The 26,713-nt window shown below is 43.5% G+C and overlaps 1 protein-coding gene across 2 annotated transcripts in view; it reads left to right on the forward strand.

Annotated features, from left to right (window-relative positions):
• The window catches only part of TMEM131L (transmembrane 131 like), a 142,597-nt gene that overhangs the window by 44,996 nt on the left and 70,888 nt on the right, over nucleotides 1–26,713 (forward strand). For both annotated transcript variants that reach the window (XM_081077147.1, XM_081077148.1), the window contains exon 4: nucleotides 24,798–24,866. In XM_081077147.1, the coding sequence (XP_080933273.1) occupies nucleotides 24,798–24,866 (69 nt within the window). The remainder of the gene's footprint in view (nucleotides 1–24,797; nucleotides 24,867–26,713) is intronic.

The raw sequence follows: 26,713 nt of genomic DNA on the forward strand, positions 1-26,713 counted from the left end.
AGACAGAAATTCACTGGGAGTCTCTAGGAAGATGGCCTGTTGGCTCCTCTCGCACTTACTGTCTCACACAAGAACTTGTTGAAGAACCTGCTATACCAAGCTTCTGTTACGTGTAAGAAACAGGAATAGATGTGGGAGAGGAATAGGGAAGTGTGACAGCCCTTGAGCACAGGGAGTTTACACATGAGGTTCTTGAAAACAAAACCACCAGGGTAAAGCCCGGTGCCTAAATGCCAAGCAAATATACAAGCAGCAGTCATTTGCTCCAGGGAAAATCTTACCAGGAATTCATCTGGGGGCCGTCCAGGAGGACCTCTGCATGCCAGGACAGCCAGACCTGCTTCCTCACCTGAGCCAACGTGGGTTTGGGGATTCTCTGGAAGCTTTGAATATACATGGACCTTGTTTCTTGGTACCAATTTTACTTAAGATTTGGAAGGAAGATTTTTATGTTAAACCCAAGAGGTTGAGTAGAGTGCTCAGTTTGTGTATCCATCTTAAAAACAGACAACTTAGCCTTTAGATATTTTTCACACTTCCGTCAGAGAACTGGGAAGGCCCGGATCTCTGGGGCAGTTCATCCTTCGGTCAGGGGACTTCAGGGGGAAAGTTTGAGAAGCACTGATGAGCGATTAGGAAAGGGCAGCCCCATGGGGTCTCTCCTTTCCCCAGTTACTGAACAAGGCTAGGTGATGGAGGCAAACGGGGGTGCCAGGGATTCATGACTGAGGCGGATTGATCCTAAATGCAAAACATTGGAGCATCGCTTAAAGCCCTTTTTCTTTTAGAGTTAGTTAATAGGAGACGCTGCGGAACCTTTCATAGGTAGGGGTGGTTGTAGCTTCTGCTTTTTCAGTCGAGGTCTTTGGATCCAGCACTGAAAACAGTGCACCGAAGTTGTAGAGCTCCAGGGGTGCGGTGTGTGTGTGTTGAAGGAATGAGGGGTGAAGTGATTTGCATCTACCGTGGGAAGCCAGTTCTTTGTGGGTGTGGCTTTAGTGGGGAGCGAGTCCACAGTGGGGAGCAGCACTGCCCACAGGTTGGCCATGCATTGACTTGAGTCACCTCTGACTTGAGTCACCTCTGGCTTTGTTTCTTCACATGTACAATGGGGGTGACACCGCTCTTCCAGGTGGTTGTAAGGATGGAAATAACAAGTCTCAGGCGAATCTGTGCTAGGGATCTGCTCTCCGTCGTGGCGGCTGGGTTGAGGGTAATGACACTGCTATCACTGGGAGGGAAGGGGGTGGCTGTTTCTCCAGGGAAAATTCTGGGCCCTGGCCTTCCAGGCAGGACTCTCTCTGTACACGTGTCCCCCCCTTGTTTTTCTGGTTTGGATGGTCTCCCTTGTACCTGCTAGGTAGAAGAACCCTTGTGCCTTTCTCGAGAAGCGCATGTATGTTGTTAAACACAGACAGCACCTTGTTTAGATAAAATCAATTCCCGAGGATTGTTCTTTTTAAAGGTTAATTTATTTTAATTGTGATCAAATATGTATACCATAAAATTTACCATTTTAATTATTTTTAAGGGTACAGTTCCGAGGCATTAAATAGGTTCACATTGTTGAGCGGCTGTCGCCACCATTTATCCTCCGAACTCGTTTCATCTTGCAAAACTGCAACCTTGTGCGTTTTAAACAATAACTCCCCACTTCCCTTCCTCCTCCCCCACCCCCTGGCAGCCACCTTTCTACTTTCTGTCGCTATGGATGTGACTACTCTGAGTGGAATCATACAGCATTTGTCCTTTGGGGACAGGCTTATTTCACTTAGTGTTATGTCTTCAAGGTTCATCCATGTTGTAGCAAGTGGGTTTTTTTGTTGTTGTTGTTCTTTGTTTTCTATTTCTTGGTCTTATTCCAGAAGAAATACATGTTTGTTTACAGTTTTTCAACAATATAGAGAAGAAGAAAAACATTCCATAATTCTCTACCCTAACATAACTCTGGCCATTCTGGTGTATGTGCTTCTGCTGAGACTGCGTCTTGAAGCGGAATGAACAGCGTGGAGTAAAATCCTACATTTACGGGGTAGGACCTTTGGCCTCCTCTTTGGATGTGAGGGAAACTGTTGAATTTTAAGTTTTGGAGACGGTGAGAAATCAAGTGTGAGTCTGTCTGGGGTTGTGATGAAGGAGCCGGCCTGGAGGTGGGGGAAAGAATGTGGAACAGTGAAGTGGGAACCCTTAACCGCCCTTTATGAAATGGGACATTCTCACCTTTGAAGCTTGAGCTTGTGGGTTTTGAGTTCCTGTTTTGTGCCCTTTAATTTCAACTTTCTAAGTTCATAAGTTTGTAGTAAATAGGTGTCCTGGCTTTCATTATGTGCAAATATTAGACCTCAGAAGGGTAGTCCCTTTTCTTCCAAGGTAGGAGGGTTGGGAAGGAAGCTGTATGCTAAGTATCCGGGGAAGGAAGGGACCCAGCATGGAAGTGAAGGTACATGCAGTGCTAAGGGGGGCAGCTCTCAGGGTCCGCTGAGACTCAGCCTGTGCGGTGTAGCTTCCTGGCAGCCTGACCCCTCCCCCAGCCGTCATGCTCCTTCTACCAGAACATTCAGTGCTCTGCCCGCATAATTCTTTAGTCTCTAGTGTGTCTTCACCCTGTGAAATGGAGTTCTTTAAGATCAAGATCCTTCTGTTGTTTTTAAATTTTTGTAGCCCCAGCACTCAGCTGGATGCCCTAGCCCTAGACGGCCTTTAATGTTTTCTTGGAAGGGATGGAGCGCCTGCCCAGAAGGTAGTTGTTCCCATGTCTCCTTCTGTGCCATGCCCATTTTGATTCTCACCTCGATTCTCTTCTTCCCTTCTTTCACTCTGTTTCAGTATCCCTCCTCCCAACTCCTCCTCTCCCCCCCAGGATCTCCCCATCCTCCCACTCCCCTTCCCACAAACCACCTTCTGCTCTGGGTTTGCTTGAGGTCCTGCCTCGAGTTACCTTTGGTAAGTTACACCAGGTAAAGGAAATCCCCGTCACCTCTGCCAGGGCTGCAGGGCTCCTGGGCTTTCCCTTAGCCCACTCTGATGCTTCGTGGTTAGACATTACAGGACTTCAGGATTGAGTAGGTTTTTGTGGCTTCATCTGTTCACTTAACCATTGTGTAATATTTCTATGGTACGGTGTTTTCTTTGGTCTAAGAAAATACCTAATAAAGACCGTGTGACTGTCGGGATTACTTGTATTTTTGCCTTTAGCATTTGTTGTGCTTTTAACATTTTGTGCCAAAATAAGATCTGAAATATAGTTTCCTATGAATATAATTCCCACATGTTATGTCAGGCATTGGCAAACCATGTTCATTAAAACTGCCAGAATTATGTTGCTTTTGAAGTAAGACGTTATTTGTGAAACTTAGGAATTTCCTATGTTTGTCTCCACTGCTGTCTGTTGAATGAAATTCCTTCTATAAGACATGAGGTTAGGCAGTTTGCCGAAAGCTAGAGTAGGGGACACTTGGTTGTTTCAGGAATGAAATTGAGAAGGGAGAGAAGTGTAACAAACAAAAATTTAAAAGCTGAGGGGAAATGGCCCTGCAGTGTGGAGCAGGAAACCAAATCTGATGAAAGTCTGAAGGTAAGACTTAAAGTAAAAAGGAGGGGAAGTCTTTGAGGAAGAGGAATTAAGATTTTAGAAATGCAAAGGCTGAAATTTGCAGAGATGGTTGGCTAATAGTTTCCAAGAGTGTGCTGAATAGAGTGGTCTGGAAGGAGTTTGGATGCCACTCATTAGTCTCAGGTTTTGTAGCTGATTTTTCACGTGGCTAATAAGTAACATGTTATTATTGATAGCATTGTGGAAAAGGATCTGCAGTTAGCTGGTGTTAAAACAAAATTAAAATTGATGTCCAGAAAAGAAGCTGTCCATCCTCATCCCCTGCACGCAGCCTCATGGATTATACAGACCGTTTTATTTATTTTTTATTTATTTATTTTTTTAATGCCAAGCTCAGGGTGATACCTAAAGTTCCAGCCAGTCAGAAAAGGCCTTAGACAGGAAAGCGAGTCCATTCCAGTTGAATATCAGCCGTGCCCTTACTTCATGACATAGTTTTCTCATTACATTTCTCATTACAAAATTTATGTTTGTTGTAGCAAGATGAGGTCATTCAGAAAAGAGCAAAGAGGATAGAAATCATCAGTAGCCCACTCTCCCCACTTAGACTGTCTTACCAGCACATCTCATTGTAGCTGTGCCAGGCTGTTTTCTGTCTTTCCCACGTTTCACTTCTGTTTGATTTTTTTCAGTCCCTCTTGCAGAAAGCTTAGTGGGGAATTTGGCCACTGGCAGCACTAGACCGCCCTCCTCAAAGCTTCGTACCTGCAGAATGCCCTTCCCTGGCATGTGGTCCAGAGACAGGTTCTGATGGACCTGCCTTGGGTCACACGCATGTCTCAGTGCCCAGGGAGGCCGAGTCTCTAATCAGGAGGAGGGGGTGGCCACAAGCCATGGTTACTCCGATTGGCAGTCCAACTCTTCTCCTGTAATACTTTGTAAATTTAAAAAGAGGCCAAAAAGAAAAATGGTTGCTAACAAAAAGCATACAGATACAGATTTTTTAAATGCCTGATACTCTTTGCAGATAAAATGTGTGATATGGGAATTATATTTTTATTGGCTTCCTGTATGTCTTATTTTGGAGGCCTGTATATGCTTCTCGTCTGTTTTAAGGGACTTCTGTAAAGAAGTTCATTTGGCTAGCAGCACAGGGATTGGTTGATAGGAGGCCTGGGTTTGTTTCTCAGTTGACTTCCAGCGAGATCCCTGACCTTCAGCAAGTGGTCCTCTGAGTTTCCGTTTCCTGGCCCGAAGAAGGAGGAGACACTTAGACCCTGTGGTCCATAAGGTCACTGCCAACGTCAAATTCCAGTGTTATGGCTTGGTTTGATCACTTTACATTATTTAGAAGGTCTGCAGTTGTGTTGTAGATTTTTTGCAACATTTCATTCCTGTGATTTACTTGGTGCCTGTGGCTAGGATGTAACCCTTTGGGAAGATAAGGGAAGATATGCTTGGCTTTATATTGTGGTTTCTAGGGGTGCCCTGTGGAGGTAATGCAGGGACTGTCTCTGTGTAAGAAATTTCACTGGATAGCTCTTTTTTTTTTTAAGTCCACCTTATTTGGATAGTGACGCGCGTACTTAATGGTGCTAAGTGTGATAAACGGAAGGAACACTGTCTAAGTATTTGACAGGCGTCTTTTTACAGGCCACTGTTAGTTTTTCCTGCCTTCGTGGCCCACCTTGCATTTGTTCCTCTTCCGTTTCATCTTTTGGGTACCGTAGTATTAGAGGCTTTTTTGATTTTGGGTCCTGTGTGTTTTAGAGTGTTAGCTATACCATTCCTGGGAGTAGCTGCTTTTTCCCTGGGTCTGTTCTGAATTTCCTTGGCACGCTGAAAGACATTGCCTGCTAGGCACAGGACGTGCGTTTACTTACTGAGTTCTCCCATCCCTGAAATGGAGACTAGTATAGAAACGTATGGATTTTTAGAACTGGGGGTGAAATATCGTAGCCTCAGCTTACTTCCAGATTTTCATAGTAGATAATATAAAACAGGTTACAGCTTGCCTCTTCAAAGAGTGGGTTTTTAGTTGTAAAAATGGAAATTTATTGATAGGGAGAACCTAGTATATGAAAAAAGAACAGAGTAATGCTGTATTTGAGCTCCTAGCAGTTGGTGTTGATAGATTTGTGTGGGTTGAGAAACATAAGTTTTATATTTACTGTATTCTTTTCCAGTGACTGGAGAAAACTATGTGGCATGTTTTAAAACATTGAAAAAAGAGGACTGGTTTTAAAATAGCATGTACGGTCTGGTTGCAGTAACGCAGATGAACTCATTCACCTGTGGAAATTTAGAGGGGAAACCTATAGGTTTAAAAAGAACAAAACAATGAAAAACAAGGTAAGAACAAGCATCAGTTTAAAAGCAAGTAGAGGAAGAAATGACTTTAGAACTTACAGAGGAAATAACTTTCTCACTTCCATTTTCTCCGATGCCTCTTACTTTGTGTGAAACCCTTGTTTCTTGTGGGTTCCCTTCCCAGGCCTGTCTCATAATGTGTTTGTATCAAAGTCGCTGTATCAAGCAAAGCAGTTAAAATGTATACCTCAGTCATAGAGTTTCTAAGACTAATAGAAGTAGCATAAGGAGGCAAGGGATTTAGTTAGGATTGGGGGAGCCTGCCCCTCCCTTGGAGAGTGTGGGATAGAGAGAGGGTACACTTTGAAACTCAAGAGAAATGTTCACGGTTGGTTCTTATCTGATGATGTGTGCTGTAGATCACACCAGGCTTTGAATATTTGCTCCTTAGGAAGGAAGCAAATACGCCCAACTGTGGATTTATTCTGGTCTGGGAGGATTATGTTCTCTGTATTAAGGAGGCAGGGTCCTGAGAGGTGAGGAAGAATCTTCCACGGCTTTTACTCCCCGCTGTCCAGAGAGCTCCAGAGACCCCTCATCAGCCTTCTGTTCCATGCTCATTGGTGATTTCGAGGATAGTTTGTGATTGATTTTATCTTGGTGCTTATGAGAAATGACACTTCGTCTAATGTCCGTGAATTTTTGACTTTCATCTCTAGAAGATGGAAATGTTCTGTTCCATATGGACTTGGATGTAATTACTTGGTAGTAGTAAAAGAAATGATTATTTTGAAATTTCTATTTAAGGTAATTGCCTAACAGCATGCTTCTAAAATGTGGTAGGTGGGATGGAATCCTTTCACAAAAGACATGAAAGTAAAATTTCCACTTCAATTAGCAAGCTTTCGTGGGCGTGTGTCTTCCACCTTCAGCATAACCTGAAGAGAAAGTCAGTGGGTGTATTTCTAATTACTGAAAGTGAATATGTAAAGTAAGAAGCCCATGTGGACTCTTCAGTTAAGGACAGACGCTGCTGCTTTGGAAGGGAGTGGGTTGACAAAGGTGGAAAACCAATGAGAAAAGAAAACAATCGCGGGGGGGAGAAAATCTTTATGCAAGCACAAATATGATACCAAAGTTAAATCCAGGAGTAAAAATAGTTTACTCATAGGAGAAAATAAATTCAGAAATTAAGAGTACACGGGCATCTTATATTACACCCGTGGGGTATTCTCTGGCCTGACTCCCTGTGTGAGAAACGGTTTCATTTAATGTAAAGACCTCCCTTCACTCCCCACCCTGTCCAGGTAACGGGGAGAGTTTCCCTATTAGACATCTGCCCCGTTGTTTTGAAGTCACACAGTATATTGTATTAAGTAAGATCTGGTTGCAAAAATTGACTCTGTGGGCTGTTACACAAGATGTTACCATATGTTCATTTCACGAGACCTCACATATACTTTAAAAACAAATGGACAACCACGATGATTTCGAATCTGAGTAGTTTATAGTTTATATTGGTGTCAAATATTCTACTTGCAGCACCTAAAATTCTTGCCGTCTCTACTGTTCTTTTTTCTTAGGCCTCTGCTGCTCCTCTGAGAAGACTAATTCCTGTGGTCAGGGGTTTTCAGCCGTTCATAGCACCAAATGCTATGTGGGACATACGGTCCAGAAAAGACCATGTCAAAAATGCCGGCTGCATTTGAACAGATCTTGATAATGTGATTATTAGAATTTTCCAGCAATGGTGGTTTTAGTATATTTTGTATTCTATCTGTTCAAGTGTCATTAATTTGATGAGTGACAGGATTTGGGGGCAAAGAGCCAGTTTATTGGATGACAAAAAATCAGGAACCTAAAACATTTAGACAGCGTACGTTATGAGATAAATCAAAGAAGAAGAAATTCAAAAGATGTCATTGTGTGCAGTACCATGTTTCCCCCAAAATAAGACCTAGTCGGATAATCAGCTCTAATGCGTCTTTTGGAGTAAAAATTAATATAAGACCTGGTCTTATTTTATTATAAGACCTGGTCTTATTTTATTATAAGACCAGGTATAATATAATATAGTATAGTATAATAATAATTATAATATAATGTAATATAATATAATATAATATAATATAATATAATATAACATAACATAAAATACCGGGTATAGTATAACATAATGTAAGACCGGGTCTTATATTGATTTTTGCTCCAAAAGACGCATTAGAGCTGACTGTCCGGCTAGGTCTTATTTTCGGGGAAACATGGTACTAGGATCTGAATTAGCAGTTGCCCCCGCAGGAAGGGGAAATGGAGAGTAGAAAGGCCAGAGGAAGTAACATTGGGAGACTCAGTGGTGCAGAGACAGCTTGAAAGCGAATGCTGCATCGGTCTGTGTTACAGTTGAGGTCCTCTGTTGAGGGTAGGCTGGCACGCTGGATGGTTCTGGTGACCACTCCAGTGCAGTAGCATCAGAAGCATATTTTACTCGTGTGAGTTCATCCTCTGAAGTGTAGCAAAAAGAGTGATTCTTCCCACAATTCAGCTTAGTGCATATCTGGCGTAGGACTGACGATGGTGGCACAGGCAGCAGCCGAGTCCTGGGACCACAGCTGACAGGATGTCCCTGACTCAGTAGTTCCGGGCAGCTTCCTGGCATGCCCCACCTTCTCGTTGTGACAGGGGCACCAGTGGCCTTGGAGGCTGGCTCCCTGTTATGCAGGGAGTCCTTCCTCAAGGCCCACTGTAGAGCGTGCTACCTTGAACCTTTCAATGATCACATAAGTACCAAATTCCCTATGTTAATGTCCCTTTCTGTTTAAAAAAGCTAGCTTGTTTCTTGCACCCTGGCTCTCTGTGAGGCTGAAGAATTTTGTTATTAAAATTCGCTGCATTATAAACAGGAGGATGGCTGGAAGGATCCTGGAATGAGCAACAGATGGATGATGGATGAATGGATCTGTGGTTCCCAAACGCACACACTCCTACTTTTCTAATGGGAGCAAGGAAAGTGGAATTCCTTGGGGTAGCTGTTCCCGAAATGCAGGTGTCCAGGCTCTATCCGCAGAGATTATGAACTGGGAAGAACTAGTGGAGTCCGGGGATCCATACTTTTAAACGCTGCCCTGGTTATCTTGCAGAGATGGCCGGACTGGGTACCAGTGGACCAAACAATTTCGTGACTCTGAGGTGGTGCTCGGGATGATCCTTTCTGAAAGGCAGGAAGCATGGAGGTGCTGCACATTTTTAAAGATTCCACTGCAGGGGATTTACCTTTTCTTGAATGTAAACGGATTAATGCTGTAATTACTGCCAGAATGTGGCAGTAATTCTAGCGTGGGGTGTACAGGAGTTCCCTCTTTTGTTTTTACTAAAGGAAAGAATTACATTCTGAAAGTGTTACTGAATACAGAATAAAAGTTGAGTTTGTAATGAGAGTTAAACATTTAACTGAATACTTTATATACAGTATTTTATTGTATAAAATGGCCTTTCACAATTAGCACCCTGTTTCGATGTATATGGTACAGTGAGTATATTTTCTTATCTCTGTTTAAAGGAAGGCCACAATGGAAGCTATTTGAAATACGGAAATGCCTCCTCAGAAGAGAGGTCAAGGGATTATTTGGAGAACTGGCGAATTCAGAATAATTTAGTCGTTTTGGAGTTCATCGAGCTCTGGGGCCAGGTGGTTTAAAGATCAGGGCTCACACGTCCATGAAGATTAATTAATATAGGGATGGAGAGAGCAGGGGGACAGCACGGCTGGGTGTAAGCACTTGTTCTGCTCTTATTGGATTTTTTTATCACCCCCAAACAAACAAACAAACACAACCCAAACACACTAGTCCTGATTTCTGCCCTTCTCTTTGTCTTCCTTCCCATGCTGGCTTTTTGAAGGTCTGTGCTAACAGATGAAAAGGAAAGTCACCAGCGTTCTCTGGTCTCATAGTGCCTCTTTGATTGAAATTGATTAGCCCTCGATGATTGGAGTCCTTGTAGCAGCAGGGGTTATTATATATGTCAGATGGGCCTCCTCTGAAGGGCAGAGCTGTTCTTCCTCTGCAGCTGCTCGGCTGCTTAAAATTAGGCAGAATGATTTTGCACTTGGATAATAGGCAGGAATTAACTGCAGCTTACAAAGTGCTGCATAATGATGGGAAATGTGGACGGCCACTAATCAAAGGCATCTGCGGATGGCATTTTCACTATGTGTAAGAGGCGTCTGTGCGCACAGAAAGGAAATGAACTGGTGGAGATTGTATGGCTGCATGTCTGAGAAGATGCGTCTGCAGAAAGGGCCTCCTCTTCTCTTTCCTACATCGAATTCTGACAGAAGGCTTCAACTTTGGAAGCTGGCGTAGGTGCTTGCTTTTGGTTCTTGTCCTCCTCCCTTTTTTGATAACTTTATGGATATAATTCACACATGATACAGTTCACCCATTTAAAGTGTGCATTTCAGTTTGTTTTTCTTAAAGTATATCTGCAGGGTTGTGCAGCCGTCACCATAATCTAATTTTAGAACATTTCTGTCTCTTTTTAAAAAAGATTTTATTGGGGAAGGGGAACAGGACTTTATTGGGGGACACTGTGTACTTCTAGGACTTTTTTCCAAGTCAAGTTGTTGTCCTTTCAGTCTTAGTTGTGGAGGGTGCTGTTCAGCTTCAAGTTGTTGTCCTTTCAGTCGTAGTTGTGGAGGGCGCAGCTCAGCTCCAGGTCCAATTGCCATTGCTAGTTGCAGGGGGCTCTGCCCACCATCCCTTGTGGGACTCCAGGAATCGAGCTGGCAACCTTGTGGTTGAGAGCGCACTGGCCCATGTGGGAATCAAACCGGCAGCCTTCCGAGTTAGGAGCATGGAGCTCTAACCACCTGAGCCACCGGGCCGGCCAAGAACATATCTGTCTCTTAAAAGTAGTTGTTGGTTCTTTTATAAAGAATATGTAGTTTGTACTTTTAAGAGCCACTACCCCTCCTTTTTTTTTGGTAGGATGCAGATTATCATAGGCTTTCTCGGAATCATCTTGTTTCTCAGAAAGCAGGTTTTCATAAAAGTCATAAAATATATTTTAATTTTAATGTTCCAAAGGTTACCTGCTTTCCTGGACCCAACCTCATGCGTAGTTACTGGGTTCATCTAACTAGTAGTTGGGACTAACTACTACTAGTTCAGCTTCAAGTGACAGATTCCAATCAGTTAGCTTAAGTACTAAAAGAAAGGTATTAGCTCTTCCAACCTGGAAAGGAGTATTGCTGGCTTTAGGGATATTGTCTGCAGCTCTTAGATCTTTTATCCCCACGTTGGTCACATCAGGGTGAGATTTTACAAAGCTTTGGAGGTGAGGCAGTTCACCATGAAGCTATCTGGGAGAAGAAAGTTCCAGACAGAGTGGCCAGTGCAGTGGCCTTTGTGGTGGGAATTTACATCTGGCGTGTTCAGGGAGCAGCCAGAAGAGCATGTGGCGAGAGCGGAACACGGACCTAGGAGGGTAGGAGAGCCCACAGAGACAAAAATGTAAAGTTGGGGAGGTCATTGGGAGAACATGGTGGCCTTCCTGTGAGACCTTAGAAATGGAGAGTCATCACGGGCTTTGGAGCAGCGCAGTGACATGATCTGAATTAGGTTTTACAAGGCTGCTGTGGCTGATGTGGAGCCCAGACTGTAGGGAGAGGCCAGGTGAGTGAGGCCACTGCAGTCGACAGTCAAGAAATCAGGTGAGACGAGGGTTAGATGATGGGGCTTGGACGGGGTGGAGCTGGTGGCTGTGGCGAGCTGCTTTCTGGGTATGTTTTGAAAGCCGAGCTCACAAGATTTCCAGTAGATTGATGCGAAGTGTAAGGTGGAATACAGTCAAGGATGATGCCCAGATTATTGGCTTGAACAACTGAGCCAGGATGGCTAGTGATGGAATGGGCTGTGGTACGGTCTAGTCTTTTTGTTAAAAGTCTTAGACTTCCCCATCAACCTGTGGGTGGGCACCTGGCTGCTGGGCCAGAGGTGTCAATTCCAGGTAATGTTTAGAGTCTGGAGACTGGATCAGATCAGCAAGTGAGTGAGTGTAGATGGGAAAGACAAGAAGTGGAAAGAGATGGTGGAGGCGAAGAGAGGGAAAAGTAACCAGCGAGTTAGGGAGGTGACACAAAAGTAACAAGTAAGTGTTTCAGAATTGAAACTTTTGTTACCTTTTAAGTAACTTATAAATGTGGAAATGTGTTATTTGAATCAATACAAAGAAATAAGTACAAGTTGTATTAGTTAAGAAGAATGTACCTTGCTGTTACTCTTGAGCTTTCTGAAAGCAACAGAACTCCAAAAGTTTTTAATATTCTCAAAGATACAAATCACTTAATAATTTAGGAAAACTGCAGGTGGGGGGTAGGGGGCAGGGACCAGTTATGCTAGTCCCCCCCCCCCCATCCTAACATTGCAGTTAACATTCTGGCAATTGCCTTCTCATTTTCCTTTGTATATTTTTTCGTTGCAGTCATGTTGCACATGACAGTTATGTTTCCTTTTATTGACTTTCTGGCAGCATTTTTTTTCCATGTTGCTATTATTAGCTTCAAAACACAGTTTCTATGGGAGAGCTCTACTTCTTTTGGAATTGTTGTTCATTGATGTAAAGATTGAATGGATAAAACAACATGGGGACCAGCTGATCTAGGCTTCCCCTTCTCTCTGTGCTGGGCCCTGGAGTCTGTGCTTGATTTGTGCTGTGCTTTGTGCAGGAATGGGGAGTGCTGGAAAGAGAGGGCAAGGTGTTAGAGAACTGGGCTGGAGAACAAGACCGGGGCAGGCCTGGCAGTGAGAGAATAACAGTCTGCAGGGCTAGACAAAGGGAAGGCAGGCCAGTGAAGAGGGGCCTTTCTCCGGGGCCTGAGTGACCGCGGGGCCACTCTTTCTACAGTGACATCTTCAGCAGTAACACTTCAGTGCCTCAAGAGTTTGAAAGCAAAATTACAATTTAAAAGGGAAACCCTTCATGCACTATTTGCATATGAGTGGCGTCTGTATAATTAAGAACAATTAAATTCCCTGGCCTGAATGGAGAGGGAGGCTTCTGCTCCTTTGCTGCGGTGCCAGTGGAGTGCAGCCCGGAGCTGCCAGCTCACTTGAATTAAGCTGGAGGCGGTCTGCTCACCCCTGCTTATCCCTTCCCCTCCTTGCCCCCCCCCCCCATAAATTACGTTCTAAAAGAGACACCTTTTAGCCTTGTTTTAGCCTGACTGGCTTCTGTAGAGTTCATGGAACTTAGAGTTTGAATCCTTACTATTTTGCTCTTCTGTGGACCTTAGAACCGACACTTCTCTCCTCCCTTTGCTTGGCACTTTGCTTGGCATCGTTTACATACAAATTTCATTAAATCCTCCCAATGGACCTAGGGGCGTTGCTTTCATTTTATAGTAGTGGAAACGGAGATTCTGATCACAAGAACATTAAATGATCTCTTGTACTAATTTTTCTAGTTAATTCGCCTTTGTGCATTGGGCTCTGATTGGGACCCAGTGACCCTGTTGGTGCTGGGACTTGAGCAGATTTTTTTCACTGTCTAACTTATCCTTTTCTCCCAGGGCTGACTAGGAAACAAAACGCTGTCTTCCGCCCATTTTTCCTCTTCTGGTTTTGCAAGAGCTCTGCCATTTGACAGTGTTGATGGACTTGAAGTAGAGCAGGAAGGTAGCTATTTTCTATTGTAGGGGAAGGAGGAAATGTGTCTCAATAATTGAGAAAGTTTCGAGCAGCCTGGGTTCCCTGAAGTGTCATTGAGGTCTTTGCACATCCCTTTGTGGGACTGGGCCCTGCGTGTGAGGGGTGAGGCAGAATGGAAGGTTCTGAACTAGAAGGTAGTTTCTGTGTGCCTACTCCTGAAGGCCAGTTCCTGCAGGTGTGTCTTAGTTGACACCGCATGTGACCAAAGCAGCCGCCATTGGCCGCCACCACAGTCCACGGCTTTTCCCAGTGAAAGGCAGCGGGAGGCAGGGAGGCAGGCACCATCCGTTAGGTACTTAGAATCTTCTGTTTCACCATCAGGTTTGCGTTCTGTTGGAGTTATTTTTATGGCTCTCGCCATTGAGTCTTCTGATTTGTCAGGAAGCTCTGGTTCTGAACCACACGAAAGGCTCCCTGGGGAGCCTGGCTCCCCCAGGGCAGCAGAGGCTGGAGGTAGGCCAGGGGCATCCTGTTAGTTCTGTTGAGCAGTGGCCACTGACAGTTTCTGGTGTTTGAAAGGAGGGGAGAAGCCGTTTCAATTGGAATTAAGTTGCAAGGTAACTGAGTTACAAAATACCTGTGGTTTAAAACAAAACAGTGTGTTCTCTCTCCTGTGGGAGTCTAGAGGTGTGCAGCCCATGGCTCCAGGAAGTGTTCAGGGAGCCCACTGCCTCCAGGTCACTGCATTCCCTTCCCTAGGGCTCCCGGCCCAGTCCTCACAGTGGAGACATTTGTGTTCATGGCAACAGATGGGAGGAAAGGGCCCGAGGGTTTCTGAATGCTGCCACATGATGCTTCAGCTTACATCCTGTTTGCTGGAGCCGGGTCCTGGGGTCATACCCAGCTGCCAGGGGACCTGGGAAATTGACCAGCTGAAAATTATATGGAAGAAGGAGAGAAAGGCTATTAAGGGTCAAAGAACAACCTCTGTCATAGAACCCTGGAAAGTAAACCATGAAACCTTTGTTTCTCAAGGGAAAATGGCTTTTTTTTTTTTAAAGATTTTATTGGGGAAGGAGAACAGGACCTTACTGGGGAACAGTGTGTACCTCGAGGCCTTTTATTCCAAGTCAAGTTGTTGTCCTTTCAACCCCAATCGTGGAGGGCGCCGTTCAGCCTCAAGTTGCTGTCCCCTCAGTCTTAGCTGTGGAGGGCGCAGCTCAGCTCCAGGTCCAGTTGCCGATGCTAGTTGCAGGGGGCACAGCCCACCATCCCCTGCGGGAGTCAAGGAATAAAACTGGCAACCTTGTGGTTGAGAGGATGCGCTCCAACCAACTGAGCCCTCCGGGAGCCCAGCGGCAGCCCAGCTCAAGGTGCCGTGTTCAATCACAGGGGGCACAGCCCACCATCCCCTGCGGGAGTCAAGGAATCGAACTGGCAACCTTGTGGTTGAGAGCCCACTGGCCCATGTGGGAATCAACTGGCAGCCTTCGGAGTCAGGAGCATGGAGCGCCTACCGCCTGCGCCACCGGGCCGGCCCGGAAAATGGCTTTTGACATACACATTTTTAATTTATCCCTAGGAGGGGGGAGTGAAGGTGAGGCAAGGGGTGGGGGAACCCAGCCCCAATGACTGGTGTTAAGGAGTACCTGTTTTTCTGGGCACACTTGAGACTGCTTTCTCCAGTGTCAGTATTTTGGGGTTGCACATGAGAAAAATCAGCCTCCAAACCATTCTGACAGTGGGATCATATCACATACGCAAGTTTCGCACTGGTAAGTTCTGCTCTATGGGCAAGTGTGTGGCATACACTGGTGTGTTCAGCAGACAGCTTAACAGCCCAATTAAGAGAACTTTCAAAATACTACATTCAGAGGGTAGATTTTTTTTTTCTTCTTCTTCTTGTTTTAAAGGGACAAGATTTGAACTTGATGAATAGTGTTGTCCAAGTATTTTGAGAATCAGGAAGGAATGCCCCTGGTACACAAGCTGGTCTTGTACAAGACTAACAGTCACGTGGTCTCCCCAACCACCTGAAGCTGGGCGCTCCTTCACTGTCTGTGGCCAAGAAGGCCACTGAGGCTGGCCCTTCAAGGGATGGTTAAAAAGCTTAGAAATGTGTCCTTCGCTTTTTCGAATAGTATTGCTCATATTCGTTGTGATTGCTGAAGACTGTTTTGCTATATGTGCTCGCATTGGGATTAAAAAAAGAAAATCAGTTCATTGTGTTTGAATTAAAATTGTTCTGGGATGTGAAGTTCTATAGGATTATTCTTTCATCCTACCAAGAAACTCTTAAGAAATTGCCTGTGTACTTTAGTTTTCATCTTACCAACCTTTATGCCTTCGTTTGTGTTTCCCCTTGTCTGGACGTCTTGCATTTTCACCTGGAGGTCACACATCCATCTTTCGCGGCCCTGATCTGACACCACCTCTTCCAGAATGCTTTCCCAACCTGCTCCACACCATCTTTTCCTCGGTGGGCTGTGCTCTACCTTGGATCGTAGGTGACACTGTAAACCCAGGAAAGTTACGCAGCTTCTGATTCATCTTTGGATTCTTGTGTCCAGCTGCCTTCACCGTGACACTGTTTTAATGTAGGCAGAGTGAAGACACGACTGTCGGTGGGATTTGGCATTGCTGCTTTTATAATATGAGTACATCTAGCTACTGAGTTGCTTAAAGGGGTTATAGCCGAGTTTTTTAAAAAATAGCTGGTTCATATTCAGAGACTAATACCTAAAGTGATAGGGACACTTTGAGAACGCAAAGTTGGTTTTCTGAAAAGAGCTACAGTATTGCACCAATTTGCATTGTCTGTCTGTGATTGAGGAGGGAAACTCCTTCCTCCCTGGCGTCCCCCTTCCCTCGTCATCTTTGTGAATTTCTGCTTTGGCTTTCTTTTCTGACATGTAACATCTGCCCAACTCTATGACTGCTGGAGACATCTAATGCTGAATTACTTTTTCATGCTCACTTGTCCGTTAGCTGAAAGGTAGTGCAAAATGTGTTTTGTGTTTTGCAGATTTAAAACTCACACTTAATTATTTTAACTTGTAGTAGAGTCTAGAAAAAGATGCTGAATCTTTAGACCATAGATGAGAAGCCATACATTGCAGTAAGGAGAAAGTTGGAACAGAAGTTAGGAAATATGAGCTTAATTACTGGCCTTTTCTTTTTATACGTTTGTTTATTTATTTATTTTTGTGCAAAGTTATTTAACCACTTAGCTAAAGGAGTTCTTTAGAGCACGAGGACTACGGTATGATTCAGTGTGTAAATGTAATGATGTATCGTGAAATTCTTAAAATGCAAATGTAATGTCTTTTGAATATCAGGTCACGCTAGTGAGACTAAAAGGAACAGAGAGAGTTGAGTGGTGTAAAGGTGTCAGATCCTGGGACAGCCCTCTGTGTTGGTTGCATGCAGAGTTAAGAAAGGCACAGGAGTCAGGTTCTCTGTCATCCGGGCTCCCGGCTGAATAGGTCGGCCATCACTCACCGAGGTCACACAGCTCTGTGAACTAAAGGAGAGGCCGGGCAGGATGTTAAACTCCATCTTAGATTCCATGTGGCGGTGCCTGTGGGCTTTCGGTGGGACGATGTCTGGTTCAGATGGAAACACAAGTCAGGAGCTCAGGAGAGGAGTCCAGGCCACAGATACACAGGCTTGGGAAATGAATCAGTGAAACCACAGAAACCATCTCTGGCTGATTTAAACAGAAAAGGAATTTATTGAAAAGCTGTTGGACAGCTTACAGAATCTCTAGGAAGACTTAAGAACCAGTCTCAGAAAACAAACAAGCCAAAAGGGGACTTAGCAGCTAGAACCACAGCCAAAATGTGTCATGGAAGTACACTGCTTCTCTGCCAGTTACCCCACTGCACGACTGCTGTGGTGGCCCCCAGAATGATTGTCTTCCTCCCTCCCTCCCTCCCTCAGTTTCTAATGCAAGTGAGTCAGGCCAGTGACTGGCCAAGTCTAGGTTATCTGCCAGCCCCTAGCTGCAAGCAAGGCTAGTAAAACTAGGAAGTGGCCCTTTCACAATCCAGAAAGGGCGACAGTGGGAAATCAGTGAATGGAGTAAGGAAGCTTAGCTACTGGACGGCAAAAGAATTGAAAAAAACATCTGCATAGGAAACCTCACCCTACTGGGGAGAGGTGAACCTGGGGGGGTGGGTAACGATTGGCCAGAAAGACTAAGAATTGAGGAAGAGCTGAGAAAACAGCAACATGGGAGAGATAAGCAGAGGGAGGGGAACTTGACAGGCAGATGAGAAGGAGCAGCTGTCGGGGTGGGAGGAAGCCTGGGTGAGATTTCCTAGAAACCAAGGGAGGGCACGACAAGAGAGAGTAGCCAGTGGAGAGATTAAGTACTTGAGTTTACAGCTTGGAATTATTGATGACTTCAGCAAGAAAAGTCTCGGTGTTATGAGGGTGCAGATGCCAGGGAGAAAGGGGACGGCAGGCAGAGTAGTGCATGGGCCCTGAGCGTGCCTTTCGATTCCCGTTCAACTACCCAATGGCGGAGTGGGCTTGGGCAAGTTGTTTAAACACTCAAAGCGTCTGTTTCCTTGTGTGTGAAAAGGGATAATAATACTAGGTATCCACACAGGGTGCTTCGGATGACCCGGGACAACAAAGGGCTGGGCACAGCATCTGGTACCCTGTGAGTGCTCAATAAATGTACTTGTTGTCAATGTTCCTTTTGCCAGCAGTGTGACTACGCAGGGAAGAAGAGGGCTACAGCAGGTGGGGAATGTGGGCGATCTTCTCAAGTGAGCTGGTCATGAGTCTCTCATGGAGTGGAGGAGAAAGACAGAGCAGGGAAGGAGATGTGCAAATCCCGGAGAGGGCGGGATGGGGGCTGTGAGGCCCTGGATCAGCTCAGGACCCACCCAGAAAGGGGTGGGAAGGGTTAACCTTTGAGAGAAGGAACACCACATCCATGGGTGGGAGGAATGTAGAGAAGGTCATCAGCAATTCAGGGGACCTTTCCCCATAGCATGGGGAACTTTTGTCCTGGCCTTAGGGAGGCTTGGCCATCAACATGCAGGAGTATCTTAAAACCCCAGATGTCCTGTTTTTGTCGATAGCGCCTCCGACAGGCCACTGTTGGTATTGCTCCTTTTGCTTTGACCTTGAAGTAAGTCTGAGGCTTTCTATAGTAGAAGAAACAAGACAATCATGTTCTACCAAATGATTTTTTACCTCCTCTGTGGAATTTAAAGGGGTTGAAAATACTGGCTTCTGTAATCTACCGGGAAGAATGACAGCTCTAAGTTAAGTAGACATACCTTTGTGTTTCATATTTTTTCCTATCAATAAACTTCTGTATCTTTTTTTTTTTCAATTAACAGTAACAGTGGAAAATAATTTGTTTTCCAAGGTATCCACACAGGGTGCTTGGAAATACTAACAGTATGATGCAGAGTTTTATTACTAATGTAGCTATAGAACTCATTGCATAAGTCATGCTTCGGGCCCTTTGCTTTTCCTGAAGTTTCTAACTACCGTTACCAGTAGATCACAGAAGTGCTTCAGGCCGTGTGGGTACTCACTGCTGGGGCTTGTGGAGGCCTTTACCCTAATTGAAAGACTTCAGGAAGGGCTGCCTCCAGCCTGGAGCTTCTTATATCTGTGCAGGGATCAAGTCCAGGTTTATTGCATAACACAAAAGTATTAAATTCCTCCAAGGTCCCTGGGAATAGCAGCAGAGTTCTAGAAATACTTGTTTGCTGCTCAGGATTCAAGGAGATTACCAATGCCGGAATCTCCACCTTCGTGGAGTCCACAGGTCTTTTACAGTCCTCCCAGCACTGGGACCTTAATAGGCACTCACATTTTTGTGACTAATAGACCAGTACTTAGCTCATTAGCATAACAGGTCTTTCCTTGAAAACGTCAGAGTCTAGACAATTGCATTATTTCGGTGTGGTCTACTTTGTTACCTTTCCAAGGGTTTGTGAAATGGGTGGGAAATCTTTTCTCTTGCTCACCCAGCCCTTTTACCTAGTCTGGTGGCTAAAACCCTTGTCATAGCCTTAAAATTTTTTTTTTTTTTTAAACGCATTCTGCTCTCTCCAGGTATTGAAAGAGTTGACATTTGAAAGACAGCTGGCTGTAGATGTTGGGCTTCTAGAGACAGGTGAAAGGCCTTGCGTTCAGAAATATGGAAAACCAGACAGTCGCACCATCCTTGTAGGTGGTCGCTGTTGTTTCTCAGGTCCCTATTAGAAGGCAAACTTTTTTTCTCATTTGATCTGAAAGGACTCTGGCCTCTGCAGGCCCTCTTCTGAAACATTGCAGTGTTCTCTAGAAATTAGTGCAACCATGGGTTTGCCTTGAGGCATAGGGGCCGCACAGAGCCGTGGTACATATGACTTGTTTCATGGAGTGTTACGGCGAGCGTCTGACTCGTCCGCTGTGTCACCATCGTCACAGTCCAGTGCAGCTTTCTTTGTTAGCTGCAGTGTGCTCCCAAGGCTGCCCTCATCTCAGCTTTCTCCTTCCCTCACTGCTCACACTCTATTCCCTGATTTATGCCCTGTACTCTACCACGCAGAGAACAGGCTGACTTTCTAGTGTGTTTTCCTTGCTCAGGTGGTCTTCTCCAAATGTGGCCTGTGCTTGCCTAAGCCTTTGCATCTTCCCTCATCCTGTTAGCTGTCCTGAAAGGGGCCTCCACTTAGTTTTCATTCACGTTAGCTGTTTGTTGAGGCCCGTTCCCCTCTCCACCTCTTGGAAGACTTTCCTGACTTTTTCTTTTTTTTAGGTAGGTTTCTCCTTTTCTCTCTTTGAACTCTCTTGATCTTCAAGTTTGGCTTGCCCAGCTTGCATGATCCATGTCCGGCTCCCTGGAGTAGAATCTCAAGGGGGAGAAGCTGCCTTGGGCTGGCTGCCTGCTCCGGTGTAGCCAAGCTAAATTGCCAAGAGTTGTGAAGCTGGGTCTGCAGTCCCTGGGCCTTGTTGCCCATTCCGGAGAGGTGGAGCTTGGTGTTTGAAATGACGTGTTTTAGCAACGTTTGCAAATGGCCACAACAGTTGGTTGTTGTTAATGCATTTCCACATCTAAGTTACCGGACTGAATTTTTCTAAAAGGGTGTATCTAAATTTTTCTAAAAGGGTGTATCCATAGGGAGATGTCATTTTCCTAAGAATAAGGAGTCCGGGCATCCAAACACTGTTCTAAGGATCTCAGCATCACCTAGTTCAGCTCTCTCAATGTACCAAAGAGGAAAGTGAAGCCTGTGTCCCATGCGAGCTGATGTCGTAGCCGGGACCAGAATCCAGGTCTTCTCATTTCCAGCGAAATTTCTTTTCTCGTATTCTAGCCACTGTTTGGAACTATGTTTGTTTTACATAGAGAAAATGGCAACTAAAGTTTAAAAAAAAAAAAAGATTTAAAAAAAATGTTAGGTAATCCTAAGGCAAAGATATTCTTTCAAAATAATGTGTGGAATTCCTTGTCCACGTGCTGTGCTGCTGAGGGAAAGGTGGGTGTCTTTAGAATAAGGGCCGTGCAAATGTGTGGGACAGGATTCCTGTAAACAAGAGCTCACTCACCTCAGATTACTGTCACTTTTATTTCTTATCCCTATGCTTAGCTCCAGTCATGGAAGCAAAATGGCCACCCCCCACCCCCGTTTTAAAAATTTTTTATTGGGGAATATTGGGGGAACAGTGTGTTTCTCCAGGGCCCATCAGCTCCAAGTCGTTGTCCTTCAATCTAGTTGTGGAGGGCGCAGCTCAGCTCCAAGTCCAGTTGCTGTGTTCAATCTTAGTTGCAGGGGGTGCAGCCCACCATCCCATGGGGAATTGAACCAGCAACCTTGTTGTTAAGAGCGGTGCTCTAACCACCTGAGCCGTCTGGCTGCCCCTCTAGAAGCTCAGTGGCAGCTTGTTGTCTTCAATCTAGTTGTGGAGGGCGCAGCTCACTGGCCCATGTGGGAATCCAACAGGCAACTGTTGTTAAGAGAACTGTGCTCTAACCAACTGAGCCATCCAGCTGCCCCCTCTTATTTATTTATTTGTTTGTTTGTTTATTTATTTATTTTGATAAAGGACTTTTCCTTGTAAATTATCTTGCGGATGGGGAAAGGGTGAAAATTAGAACTATGTGGCATACATTTATAATTTATTTTTACAAGTGTCAAGTGTTTATGCCAGACGTGGGGACCCCTAAGACTGAAAGAGGCCAGGTAAACTACGACATAAAAGAATCATCTGTATCATTAAGGGAACAAAGGTGAAATGGTTAATACTGGCTTTTGAGAGAAAGGGGAAAAGGGAGGAAATTCTATCTTTTATGGCAGCCACTCTTGTAGCTTGATCTGTTTCTTTGAAGCTGTCAATTTAGAAATGAAGACTTTGGCATCTTCAAACAGTGTAATTTCTTAGCTAGCACTGGTATTTTTGGATAATTGTTGATGTCCATAGTTGACTAAATTTTGGTGGTTCGCAGCTTTTCCCCCCCTTGAGTCTTTAATAAATGCTTGAGGGCGTGTATATGTGTGTGCAGGCAAATATCTATGTCTAAAATGGTTTTATCTGTGAGACCTAACCTGCAACTTTACATAGTGATGGTAGATCTCCTTGCAACTTGATCTAGTTTCCAAACCATAAAGTCAAGTCAGCTACAACTGACCAGTGAGAAAGATGAATCTGCTCTCTGACTTTTAGGGAAAAAATATTGACATAGTTTTATTTCTCCCCTGTGAGGTCAAGATATTCTCCCGTGTGAGGTCAAGATAGAGTTTTATTTGACGTGAAAGAAATTCTGACTATTTCTATCATATTGCTTTGGGTTGGACCTTAAATGTCTGGTTTTCATTGGGTATGTAAAACTTCCTGATTATGGAACTTAGAAATCAGGTGTGCTATCGGATGACCCAGGTTTCTATTTCATTTGTTCTGTTCAGAGATAATGGCTATTAACCCATTTGGGACTTTTAAACCCAGAGTCAGGTCTGACTCCAAGCTCGATTGCCTCTGTTCTCACTGCTTTTCTCGTTAGATGAGAATCATCTTCTTTGTAACACAGTCTAATATTTATTGCACCTAACTGTGTGCCCATCATGAAGCAAAGGCATTGTCATCTCATTTTCAACTCATGATGACTGCAAGGTAGGTACTGTTGTCATCTTCACTTCACGGATCCTGAGGCTAGGACTTGAGAGTAGTCAGGCACCTCAGGACTAGAAAGTGATGGCCTCGGACCTGGGAGCCAGGTTTGCCTGGACTCTGAAGCCCAAGCCTTCACCCCGTGGGCCTCAGTTCCTTGGGTAGGTCATGCGAATTTAGCTAGGCCTGCACATCATACCGGGTTCGTATTTCTGACCCGGACAGATCTGCATTGGAATGAATGTTGGCTCTGCGTCTTAGTAGCTATGTGATCTTGGTGAATTACGTTAAGCCCCCAAACCGTCTGTATTCAGAAGTTGTATGTGAAATCTGATGATAAATCCACTTTTGGTACACAAGGCCGGAAGGAGACTGTCAATAATAATTTTGCTTATTACTTACACAGTAGCTTGACCTTTGTAAGATAATTTCTGGCATGTGAACTTGTCTGTTTTCTTTTTCTTCTGGAATGCTGAGCACTGGCCAGCTCTGTTTGGAGTGGGGTGGCATAGTGCATCTGCTGTTGGGGACACCTGTTGATGTTCGTCACCTCCTGTGGCTCTTCAAAAACATTTCTGGAAGCTACTGGGTGTGTTAGTGGCCATTTTTGCAAGCAAGTCTTGGAGTTAGTCCCAGCCTTGTGGGGTTTGAGGAGGCCCAGTAAATAGCATGCCTCTTCTCTGCCGAGCTCAACACAAGAGGAGAGGTTGGCAGAAGTTAGGCAGATGGAGACTGAGATGTCATCTTTATTATTCATACAGCTGATGTTGGAGATAGAATAAAGGAGTTACAGATAGGAGATAACAGAGAAAGGAGTCGATGGACAGAGGACGGAGAAAGGGAAGCTTAGATAGAGGCAGAAAAATGGAGGGAGGAAGAAAAGATTGCATCCAGAATTCTCCTTACAAGCTGAGGATTTTGGAAGGGGTTCTTGGTCTTTATAATGTTTACACCTTCGAGGAAAATGGGAGAGGGATTGGTGAAGGTCACAAAGCTTCTGTTGGCCAACAGGTTTGAAACTCCGATGTCTACTCCTGGACCAGCCTCTGAACCATGCTTGGTGGAGAGCTACTTGTGGGGAACAGAAAATGGAAAGATTGTATTTTGGAAAGTTTGCTTGAGTCTTTGAAAACAGTTATACTTGTTACATTTAGGAGCTCCTCCAGTTAAATATTTTTGAATTACATAGCTTTTAAAATGTCGTCTGGCAGTTGATAGTTTCTTGGTGTATGTATATTGTATACGTGTATGTATCTATGTACATGTGTGTGTATGTGTATATATGCATGTATACATGGATAGGTATATATGTATGTCTGACAGTTGATAGTTTCTTGGTGTATGTATATTGTATACATGTATGTATCTATGTACATGTGTGTGTATGTGTATATATGCATGTATACATGGATAGGTATATATGTATGTGTATAATACACATATATTTATATATTACATATTTTACATGTTTTTTGTATTTTATGTCTTTACATGTGCTTATATATTGTTATAGCTTATGTTTTTTCTTTTACATGTTTTCTTTATATACTTTTTGGTATATTAATTGGTAGCTTTTGATTCTGAAGGAAAATGAAATCATAATAATGGTTAAAAACTGCTGAAAAGTGTCCTACCATGTGAGATTTTATGTGATGGTTATCCTTAAAAAGGCAGATCTGGTGATGGTTTCAGCCTTCAGGAACAACCCTGGCTACAAGCCCCATCCTTTCCCTCTTACAGGTAGCCTAACAAATTTAGAAGCCAAAGCTCCCAACTTCTCCAGCCCCCTACTCCCACCCTCATCCCCCTTATTTGTATGTCTTTTCTTGATTTGGGGTTTATGAAAATAGTCATGTTATCTGAATTCCTCCAGAAATGAAGCCACCCCCATTTTTGTCTGAATGCTTATACAATCTGTACATTTGATATGAAGTTATATTAACCATAATCTAAGAGTATCTTAAATTTTTGCAGCTGTAGAATTATCAGACTTATAATAATTCAACTTTAGCATTTAAAGTCTAGTTCAGACTCATCTATATGGGAGTAAAGTTGTATCTCATAAGAGCCTTTGGCCTAAGCATATCCTTTGTGTGTGTGTATTTTATTCAAATGTTAAACTACAACAAAAATTAATCTCTCCCTTTTTTTTTTCTTTTTTTTAGCTTCTCAGACAAACTATTTAGTGGAAAGGGCTTACATTTTCAGCCATCAGTTCTGGATTTTGGAATTCAGTGAGTATCTTTTCTTTGTAATTTTTAATAACTTATTTGCATTATTTGCTTTCAGGATATCTTATATATGCATGATGTTAAATACTTTTAAAGTATATTAATAATATCAAGGGATATTGATCCTGGGTCTTGTTAAAAGGAATATTTTTTGAGAAAAAGAGAGTGTAAGAATTGTTTTAGCCCTTTCTATAATTTTTAATAAACATGCCTTGTAATAATTTATAGTGATTGGAATTTAATAAGAAGTCAATGTTAAGTCCTTGTGTTTCTGAAACAAATCAGGTTATTTTAGAATAGAAAACTTTAAATATTGATGGTTTCTGAATTCTTTTTATTAGATTCATTTCCTCAATCTTTTTTACTGCTCACTATGCTTCAGGATTCAGAATTGCATTGTGCAGACAATAGTTATTATGGTTAAGACTTTAGCAACAAGTTAAGTGGGGAAGACAGCCTGTAAGCTGTAATTACTTACGTTAAGTCGTGTGAAGAACCGTGAGATGAAGGGAAGGCGATTTGAGTATCGGCTGAGGGATGAAGAGAAGGATGAAGCTGTCTGGAAGGAGGGCAAGTTTAAGGACTCTTGTTGGCTGTGATCAAGTTTGCAGCTTAACATGTTAAACTCCCTGAATGCAGAATATTGCTGCATTACATAGATCGAATTTCAAATTAGTAGAGTTTCAAGGCTGGAAGTGAAAGAGTGTTTCAGGTGTAAAAGCTCTGCTTGCTTTAGCAGCCTGAAATATCACTTCAGTTTTACGAAGAGTTTTGCTGAATTACAAGAAAAGTTATGTGAATGAAGGAGCCATGGTGTTACTAGAGTATCTGGGGTGGGTCGGGAGGGGTCTCCTGGTGTGTCCTTTAGTCATCTGGGTGTCCTTCTTTCCGTTTTCTTCTGATCATCAAAAGATTAGCGCTGCCGTGAGGGAAAATGACATTTTCAATTTACGAGTACCTTGTTGAGCTTTTACAGGAGATTCTGTAAAAGGAAGAGAGAAAAGTGTGAAGGGAAATTGCTGATTTTATAAGATTCTAGCTGTCTGCGTTTTCACTTAAGAATTTTTATTATTTTTACTCCTAGGTAAAGAAATTTTTTTAGAAGAAGCTACATTTATAATAAAACCTCACTGATTTCAAATTCTGAGGGAGCACTTTGCTTTTGTGGAAAGTTTTTATTGTAATAAGAAATTTTAATGCAGGGTCTATTTTAAAGACTATATTATATAGACGGGTAGCTGTAATAAGATGGGTAGTAGTAAGTTAGAGTAGGATAACAATTCCAGGTCATAGGACGCTGGCTGTGTGTAATATATTTATTCTTCAGTAACATGAAATTCTGTACTCGGTGCACATGTATGTATATGTTAGCCACATGGGTTAATTAACTATATATAGCAATTGCTGTTCCTGATAGTTGGAAGCAGGTCAAAGTGGTGTTTAAAGTCTTTAATTGAAAAGGTTGCTAACTTTCAGACTTGAGTCACCTTTGGATGCTTCGTTTATGTTTACGTAGTACTTGTATACGTAGTTCTCAGAAGACAGTCGTGTGTGCGCGCGTGCGCAAGCGTGTACTAAGAGATGTGTTCATGCATTTGTTGCAGAGGGGTAATGCAGTTTGCCCAAGGTCGTTTCACTAGAATTGACCGAGTAAATCTTCTGATTTTTGAGCCAGCACACCCCTATACTATTTTTCTTATGAGTGAGATCTATGGAGGATATGATTCTGGGAATAAATTGTTTTTGCTGAAATTTTAAAAAAATCTCAGTACGAACAAAGTATAGTTTAAATTTGAACAGTTTAAAAATTAGTTGTTTTCTCTCACTTCTGATACATGACATAATTTACA

This window comes from Rhinolophus hipposideros (assembly GCF_964194185.1).
Source record: "Rhinolophus hipposideros genome assembly, chromosome: 16".
NCBI classification, from domain to species: Eukaryota; Metazoa; Chordata; class Mammalia; order Chiroptera; family Rhinolophidae; genus Rhinolophus; species Rhinolophus hipposideros.